Raw genomic sequence first — 9,949 nt, forward strand, 5'->3', positions numbered from 1 at the left:
AAAAGGCATCACACATTTTTTTCTGGATGCATAAATAAGTTATAACAAATACATTAATTAACACAATAAATCAGTTTTTTTTCATTGTATTATTTTCTGAAAATGTAATGCCTTAGGAAGATTGGAGAAATAATTTTAGTAATTTTAAATAATTATTCATTTTAAAATAACCAGATGCATGGGCCCTGTGTGTGCCTGCTTAAAAACTAAACGTATTTGAATAAGTTCTGTTCAATGCGCTTTACTGCCCTTTGAGCCTGTTTTACCAGGTTTGGCTTGTATGCTCTTTGCTGTACAACAGGTATGGAAGTTGTAATTTGTGAATTTATAATGAAGTTATCTTGAAAGCTTGTATTCAAACCAGATAAATAAAAATAAAATGTTTGTATGATATAGCCTACCAGTTGCATAAGTAACCTAAATGCAAAAAGAAAGAAAAATTGCACCTCCTACTACAGCACCCCCAACTTAAAGCCACTTCCCACAGCTCTGACTTGTGCTGTATGTGGCCCCTGAACTGACATGAGTTTGACGCCCCTGTTGTAGTTACTCCTCCGCACCGATAGGGGGCGCTGCTGCAGGACTGGCCCTGCTGTGTCTCCGGCATCCTTCGGTGGGGAGCACAGAGGAGGGGAGCCTTTCCTGCTCAAGTGAACACATCGGCCATTGAGGATAAGTTGGAGATATCAAAGCTAAAGGCGGCTAGTACAAAGGAGACACTCCCTTGTAAATAAAACATCGCTGCCTCCTGGATCCGTGTGTCCTTATGCTCCGTGACAGCGACAAGGTTTGACTGTGTCGGCGTGTGTGCTGCGCCAGGTGTCGGGCCACGGAGTGAGGGAAAATGACATCTTTATCATGGAGGTAACGTTTAGGACCAAGAGGAGCTAATTGTAAAATATATCTATGCTTTAATATGAGTTGCTGGCCTGATCAGCCGCAATCTGGCTGTTATCTTACATATACTGATCTACTTTCAAGCTAAGCTGAAATATCTGTTATTTAAAGTTACAGTAAGTGTTTTTCAAAGTCTGCTAACAACCTGCTAATTCAAGTAACAGTTCACTGAAACCGGTGTGACAACACATTCTGTAACACCAATTTCAGCTAGCTTTCTTAATCCAGATGAACTCTTCTTAATATTCCATTACTTTCTTATAAAAGGTTGTGTTTTTTTTATTTACCAGAGACAGAATCACTGAATGCTGTGAGACACTGTGTTTGAAAACACACAGAGAGCCACATCATCTGATTTAAGTGTCTGCAGATTTATGGAGCTTTTACATGTGGTAATACTTCCCAAAATATGGAGTGTGTGATACAGATGGAGACATCTGATGTTGTGGCACTATGGCTGTAATTCTCACACTTGTGCAAGACTCTGATGGGTCACAGATTTTTGGTGCAGACTCTCCCCTCTCTGCACTAATGTGTTTACTCGCAGCTTGTAGTCACAGTTGTGAAGACCTATGCTATCTAATTTCCTTTGGAACCAGGGGAGGGTTTTATAATTTGTTCTGTTTTACCTTACACAAGATGCTTAACACTCATTCTCCACTCAGGTAAATGATTGCAGTTATTCCTCTTGTCTGGTGTAGCATAGTGTGGGTTGTCAGTGCAGTGCATTCCTGAATGCAATACAGTGCTTGTTCCAAACCCAGGTCTCTCTCTGCAGTGGGCTACTCTGACCAAGCAAAGTCAGAGTCCCACACAAAGAGGCTCTATGTGAGTCAGGCCCCCTGGGAAACTGCCCAACCCCACTTCGAAAGGGATACAAACTATGCCACGACAGCAAGGATCTTACCTATAATAGAAGCTAAGGTTTCACCACTAATTTGTTTAAGTTGTGTGCTTTGTTTGAGGAGCCGGTTTGATGATACTCCTCAAATTTCTTTTTGGCTGATTAAACAGGGTTTGTGTGTGTGTGTGTGTGTGTGTGTCGGTGTGATTCTCACCATAGTCTATCCTTCACATCTCCACGCTGTTAGTGCAGCTTGCATATCTAATGCAGAAAGATTAGATAGGGTAGTTTTGTAAACAGAAAACCTAGTCAAAAAACAAAACAACAACAGATGGGCAGTAGAGGAATGTTGGTGTTGTGGCCTCATGAGGTATTGCAACTTTAATGTTCACCAGGTGATAGTCACTTACCCAATGGTGCTTTTTCCTTTTTCCTTTTTCATAACAATCATAAGGAAGAGGAGCAAACTTAAGCAGTCTCTGCAATTGTCACAACCTGGTGAAGCTAATATTTTTTTTAGCACGGCTTGATCCTTAAACCTGCACACCTGAGGAAGCCAGAGTGTGTGCCAGGTGTGGACAACGTTCATGGGACTGTTAGGGCACCAATATCACATTCACTAAATGTAGTATCCAGTTATTGTTAGTACATCTTGTGAAAACAGTCATACAGTGCACTGTGGCTGTTAGGGGAGTCCTGATCAAATAACCCTCGTGATCTGTAGTCTTCAGGACTTGGCCTGTGTTACAAACCCAACACTTTTTACCACTGAACGTACGGAATGTATTCCTGCAGAGTATGTACTGTGCTTGAGTATGCAAACTTTTGGCACATACCACTAGGGTTGCAAAGGGGTGGAAAATGTCTGGTAAATTTCCATGGGAAGTTAAGATGGGGAATTTACAATAAAACAGATTTATTTTTTAAATAGAACTTTATCAAGTGTTAAATATTTTATTGAGCAATGAATTATTTAATTGAAGAACAAAAACAAGTCAGCTGTGCCTCTAATTGGAAAACTCGTAATCTCAATATCTTCAAAATTGCCGCTCTAGAAAAAAATTCACCCCCCGTACTGTGTGTGCCGATAGAGAAATGAGCTATCCAGACCTCACTCATCTTTTGTACCAGGCTGTAAACATGTTATTTCTGCTGTAAAGATTGGTGTGTATGTGGTTTTTGGTACTTCTGGAGCCAGCCTCAAGCGGATCCCGATGAACTGCAGTTTTTAGCACTTCTGCATTGGACTCATATTTTTAGGACCAGAGGTTGCAGCTTGCTTAAGAGATACAAAACACCATCAAGGGAGCTTGTAAATCCTTGTGATGTGGGGATTGTGGGTCAGCAGCTAACATGAATTAGATGTTGTGGAGCATTGTTTTTTTTTACTGAATTTGATATTCTTTTCAGTGGACCTACAAATATTACACATTTGATGTAATATGATAATACGGGTGTTGCAGTGAGAAATCAGTCAGTTTTCAAAATAAATAGTATTTGCCATTCAGTTTGACATTGAGCTCAATATAACCATGTTTGTCATAAATATGACTGCAAGATTGAGTGGGATCTTATAATCATTTGTTTACTTTGTATTGTTTGTCATGTAGGGTCTGGCTCGCACTTGTGTTGCTTCTCTTTCCTTCCACTGTTGCTGCCGACGAGTCGTCACTATTCGAAGGCTGGCGCGATGTCTGGCCTCTTCGTTTTCTCGTCAACATGTTGGGATACTCCACCATCATCATCCCTGGCTACCTCCTCATTAGCTACTTCAAACGTACCAATTACCTAGACACAGGTTTGTGCTTGTAAGATACTGACACGTCATTTGGAAAAAAAATATTTGCCAGTTAAAGTCTTGACTCCTTCATGAGCAACTTCATATAAATATCGTTCATCTGTGTTTACCCTTTTTCCTTTCATTTCAGGTAATGGGATTTGCTTCCCTGTCATAAAGTCCTGTGTGTTTGGCAATGAGGCCAAATCAGGTCTTCTGGATGATGTGTCACTCATACCAAGGAACGAGGGTAACTCAGGCTCATCAGTCAGACAGGTTATCAAATTAATCTTCTGTGCTGCCGGACTTCAGGTGGGGCTCCTCCCAGAGAACACAATCAAATAATACATAAAGCTATGTGCATGTGTTCTAATTCCTATGATAACAGCATATGATATTTGTGTAGCTTTGTTGTGTTTGTCTTGTGTGACTTTGATTGTCGTTAAGGTTCAGTCTGCATTCAGCTCACCTATTCAACAACGTCATTAAGCTATAAGTGTGTATAAAGGGAGGCGCAGGTTTAGAGACACTCGTGCTCACCAGGAATTAAGCGTAATGCAACACTTAGCAGTCACATTAAGGGCCTATGTCCACTAACATCATTTTCTTTTTTTTGCACTTGCAGCACGTTTTCCATACAAAACCAATACAGTTCCGCATTTTTAGCACCCTGCACCCTTAGCGCCGTAATGCCCTTTTTTTTGGTTGCTGCACTTACCACACTTTCAGTTGAAATTTGTTCAACTTTTAGAACACCTCCGCGCTCAGGACTGTCACTTCTCCATCACAAACTGATCACAATCAAAAATAGGTGGGACTACTGCTATCAGTTTTGTCAGCAACAATGGGGGAGGACCGAGTCACTTTGCGGTGCAATGTCTAGTTCTAGAGTTGCTGCTAATGCTCTGACTTTAATAATTCCATTGAATAACAGTGTATATGAAACATGCTATTAATCTTTTAGTCACTTTACAGAGACTGCATTCTTTGCAATTTTTTAAAGACGTCCAAATAAATCCACCATTTTCCCCATTTAGAATTATTACTTATTTGACCCCATGTCAATTTCTAGACCCCAATTTCAAAACAACTAAACAGTCACTACTAAAGGAGGTGGAAGTGCAACCGCACAGTTTTCTTAATCAAGCAACAGTGAGCACTGGTGAGAAGCACTCTGAAATTGAGGTAGAAGGCACTGGATGCGCAAAGATAAAAGTTAAGAGTTCAAAACAGGGCTTCACACAGGCAGAAACACAACTCTTTTTAAAAAAAAAAACTTTTTATTTAGTAGTTTTCACAAAAAAAACCAACAACAACAAGGAAACAAAACAAGACAAAACAAAGACGTGTCAGCATGTCAACATTGGATGAGTTTTCTTATAGTATATATATAAGACTATCTTCTGTAAGTAAACAGCTCATTTTTGACTCACCCTTGAGTATAGGATTTGATACCCAATGCAGAAACACACTTTAAAGAAAATGTACAAAGAAAAAGATCTACAACATCACTAAGAATAAACAGAGAGAAAAAACCCCCCAAAAAAACACAACTCTTGTAGCCCTTAGATATTTGAGTACTGTGTTAAAGTTCATCAGTAACACACTTGCATGCCATATGTACAAGAAAGCAACTTTCTAATCTGATCATTCAGCTGGTTTCTGTTGGCCATGAAGCGGTCTGTTTCTGATGGGAAGAGTCTTTTAGAATACTCTTCTAAAAAAGTTCAGCCTAAGTCCAGTTTGCTGTTTTTTTTTTATCACAAAATGATTTCTAATCATTTAACTAGTTTTAATCTATGAAGCACAAAAACACAACAAACTTCATTTTAGTCACTTTACAGACACTGCATTCTTTGCAATATCTGAAAGAGGTCCAAATAAATTCCCCATCTAGAATTATTACTTATTTGACCCCATGTCTGTCTCTAGACCCCAAACAAGTAGAATATTACACTATTTTTATAAAGATTTGCCTGATATTTCAAGGCTCTGCCTCCCATATTACTTTTGGAGACCCTAGCAACCAAAAGCAGTCTTGAATCATGCAAGTGCAGTATTCTAGGGAGATGACTGCACAATGGGCTCTTTGTGGCTCTTTACTGACCATTCACTGCTTTAAGGATTTTAAATTATCTTCTAGATTTTACAGAATGAAATTTAATTTATGTTCTGTATATTCTGTGTTTATGTGTTCTGCCAGTATAGAGAGTAGAGATCATTACGACATCCAATAAATCTAAATGATGTACCAGGCTGAAACAGAAAACCTTCTATAACCTTCAAGAGTCATCTTCAAGTTTCAAAATATTCCAAGATACTACATCAAAAATCAATTTCAGTGCTCATGCTAAAATGTAATGAAGTCAACCAGCCTGACGCTAAAAAAAGTTTTCTCATTCCCAGGTATCGTACCTGACATGGGGAGTCCTACAGGAGCGGGTAATGACACGCTCATATGGAGCCCAGACTCCCGAGGAGGAGGGTGAGAAATTCAAGGACTCTCAGTTCTTGGTCTTCATGAACCGTATCCTGGCTCTGACCGTGTCGGGCCTGTGGTGCCTCATGTTCAAGCAGCCCAGCCACGGAGCACCCATGTACAAGTACTCTTTTGCCTCACTCTCCAACATCATGAGCAGCTGGTGCCAGTACGAGGCCCTCAAGTACATCAGCTTCCCCACTCAAGTCCTGGCCAAGGCCTCCAAAGTCATCCCTGTCATGCTCATGGGAAAGATCGTTTCCCACAAGAGCTACGAATACTGGGAGTACTTCACTGCCGTGCTGATCTCTGTCGGTGTCAGCATGTTCCTGTTGTCCAGCACGCCCAGCAAGCACCCATCCACGGTCACCACCTTCAGCGGGGTCATCATCCTCGTAGGCTACATTGTCTTCGACAGCTTCACCTCCAACTGGCAGGACAACCTGTTCAAGTACAAGATGTCTTCAGTGCAGATGATGTTCGGGGTCAACCTGTTTTCCTGCCTCTTCACGGTCGGCTCACTGTTGGAGCAGGGTGCCTTCTTTGACTCGCTGTCCTTCATGACGCGCCACTCTGAGTTTGCCTTCCATGCCGTGTTGCTGTCCGTGTGCTCCGCGTGCGGGCAACTCTTTATCTTCTACACCATCAACCAGTTTGGAGCAGCAGTTTTCACCATCATCATGACCCTGCGGCAGGCCATCGCAATCCTCCTCTCGTGTTTTCTCTACGGTCATGCTGTCACTATAGTGGGTGGATTTGGTGTTGCTGTAGTTTTCTTGGCACTTTTTCTGCGGGTATACGCGCGCAGCCGTATGAAGTCAGGCCGGCGGCCTGCACAGTCAGTCGGGCAGAGGGTATAGCACCGCAGGGCTGCACCAAACTGGGAACTGAGGCCACGTTTTCAGTGGTGCTTTTTTTTTGCGTATTTGTGTCCATCAGTTTTTTTTTAATCGTTCTTTTCCTTTTGTTTTTGTTAGCAAAGGTACAGAAAGGGAATCTGCAGTTTTGACTCTCACACAAAGACCTACCTCTAGGGGGTCCATGTGATGTGTCAGGTTGGCGGGTCGCGGAAGCTTTGAGTGCCTGTAAGATTGTTCAATACACAAGTCCCATACCATAAAGTTTTCAAACTGCCTCTTCACCTCTTTCATAATTTAACCGTTAAATATATGTTCTTTCCTTAACCACCGTATGTGGCTTGTGCAGCCAGTCAAAGGGTACTGTTACCTTGAAAATGTATGTGAGCTGACTGAAATCAACTTTCATTTAAATGTAATTTCCCTCACCTAGCATTACCCAGAATACGTGACTGTCACCTTCTGTATAGACAACACTTTTCATCCACGGTGGAACCTGTCAGTCATGATTACCAGATGCGTATCTCACAGTCCTCCATGTTGGAGATCAGGGGCCTTTATGTGTCTTAATGTGGGGTTATATCTTGTGAAGCTGTATAAATAGCCTGAACCACATGGTGCACACATTTCTTTTTAATTTAAGTTATGTTAACATGCTCCTAAGGCCAACATCTAGACATGATAGACGGTATGGATGCTGAGAACAGTTTGTGTGAGAAAGAAAGCACTACTTAGAAATGAAATAACTTTGGCCTGATTTAATTGAAGCAGACGCTGCTTTTGGTTCTTTTTGCACCACATTGTTTGAAGTCAGAACACAGATTTTAAATGTTTTAAATGGGACTGAGAAAGTCGTGTAAATAAATCTCTCAAAGTCATTGTTTATTTTCAACCAATTTGTCTGTTGTGTACTTTTATAAAAGGACTGCTACATGTATTTCACTGTTACATTTGAATGTTTGCTAGAATACTGAATGGATTCTGATGATGATGATGATGATGATGATTATTATCGCCGTCACTTGGGTGTGAAGGGGGAGGGGGGTTTGCAGAACAGAATGCAATCAAGGGAAATGCAATGTTACTGATATCTTGTTTTTGTTATTCTAATATTTCCTCTGGTAACTGGATTAATAATAAAACATATTAAATTAACTGAACACTATGGAGTGAGGAGGTTTGTTTCTTTTTTAACTTATTTGTCCTGAAGGATTTGCCATGTGGTCTGTTAGGCAAATCCAATAAACAAAATGTTGCTTCACTTTTGTCATGATCAAATTGGAAAAAGTAAAAATTCTACTTCTGACTTGAAAATCATTTAAAAGTAAGCTACTCAACCTCTTGATCCTTTCTAAACTAGGCCCTTAGTTTGTTTTCTTGTTCTCTACGCTTTAACATGAACATGTTGGACTTCCATTCTAGGTATGCACGATATTGGATTTTTTGCAGATATCTGATATGCTGATATTTTACAACTCATTTAGCCGGTTACCGATACAATTTTTTTTTTCCGCACACCTAGTTGCAGAGATCATCAATTCTCTTCTGTATAGATAGATAGATCTTTATTTGTCCTTAATAAGGAGATTTGTTGCCACCGACTGTACAGGAATACATGTATGAACACAATAACCATAAACATCCACCCAGCCTCACAGCAATGGTGCACCACAACCAGACACATATGCACACACTGGACACATATAAAACACACCGAACACATATGAACACACTGGACACATATAAACACACCGGACACATTACAGTGGCATTCTGTTTAGCAGTGCTATGGCCGATGGGACGAAGCTTCTGCCAAACCGGGCTCGCCTACAGTAAGGGGATCTGTATCTGCGACCGGAGGGGAGTCGTGTGAAGACCGAGTAGAGGGGGCGTTGGGGGTCCAGTGTTATAGTGCGTGCTCTGCGTATGATGGCTCTGTTGTTGAGGTCAGACAGGTTGGGTGTGGGGAGGCGGATGATTTTGGTGGCAGTGTTTGTGGTGCGTATGAGTTTGTTTTTGTTGGAGACAGTTAGCATGTTGTAGTAGCAGGGGGAACAGTAGAGGAGAATGGGTTGGATGATGCTTGGAATTAGTGTACAGTATTATGGTGATATGCTTATCACATTTGTTCTGTGCAAAATAAGAAAAAAAACCTAATCCTTAAAACTGCATATTTATTTACGACAATTACTTTCAAACAAAATTAATACAAAGAGCTACATCCCACTTAAAACTTGGATGATGCTCTCCCTGAGACAATCATAACAATAAACACAACCAGGGCACATTTGGCCAATTTCCCATTTGACATAGTAAGTAAACCTAACCTCTGTTCACAGGAAATATGTGAAAAGTGCAACTGTACAGCAATTAAACCCAAATTAAATTAAATGGTTTACTCTTTGACAGTAAATGTGCCTAAATTAGTCAGCTACATGTACCTTACAGACTGCTGCTTTAATTTAAATTTAACTTAAAACATGAGCCCAACATGTGTGCAGCAGCCCATTATTTTATTGGTTAATTATATTGACGGATATCAGCGTGTTGGCTGCTATCTGATTTTAAATGAATTCTAAAGCCAATATCGTTTGATACCGATAATGTGCCGATAATATCGTGCATCTCTATTCCATTCTCCACCTTTAAACCTGAGCACTTAACCCAAGACTGTTCCACTTCATGTAGATGTGCAGTCTGTAGAAGTGTGGGTTGATGTAAGGTAGAATGGATTTCAAATAAAGAAGTAGGACACACTGCAGGAACATTACAGATTGATAAATATGAAAGAGAGCCACACCTTCAGAATGTATTTGTGTTGTGGCACCAGTGTTCATACCAAGTGGCAACCTCCGGTCTCAAACTATGAAGCCCATGCCGAAGTGTTATAAACTGCAATTTATCGAGAATCCGCTTGAGGCTGGCTGCAGAAACACCGGAAACCACATAGACACCAATTCAAAAAAGACAATCTTTGCAGCATTAATAAACATGTTTACAGCCTGGTACAAAAAACGTCTTGGCTCTACGTAGCTAATTTCTCTATCGGCACACACTGTACGGGGGATGAATTTTTTTCTAACGCAACGGTTCAG

General features: G+C 40.7%; 1 protein-coding gene across 1 annotated transcript; it reads left to right on the forward strand.

Moving 5' to 3' along the window:
• The first annotated feature begins 587 nt into the window (after positions 1-587).
• On the forward strand, positions 588-8,014 carry slc35b2 (solute carrier family 35 member B2). Its single transcript, XM_034699945.1, has 4 exons — positions 588-864; positions 3,352-3,539; positions 3,670-3,830; positions 5,925-8,014. The coding sequence occupies exons 1-4, from the start codon at positions 845-847 to the stop codon at positions 6,855-6,857; spliced, it is 1,302 nt and encodes a 433-aa protein (XP_034555836.1). The 5' UTR covers positions 588-844; the 3' UTR covers positions 6,858-8,014.
• Positions 8,015-9,949: the final 1,935 nt, after the last annotated feature.

The sequence above is a fragment of the Notolabrus celidotus genome, chromosome 13 (assembly GCF_009762535.1).
Source record: "Notolabrus celidotus isolate fNotCel1 chromosome 13, fNotCel1.pri, whole genome shotgun sequence".
Classification (NCBI taxonomy): domain Eukaryota; kingdom Metazoa; phylum Chordata; class Actinopteri; order Labriformes; family Labridae; genus Notolabrus; species Notolabrus celidotus.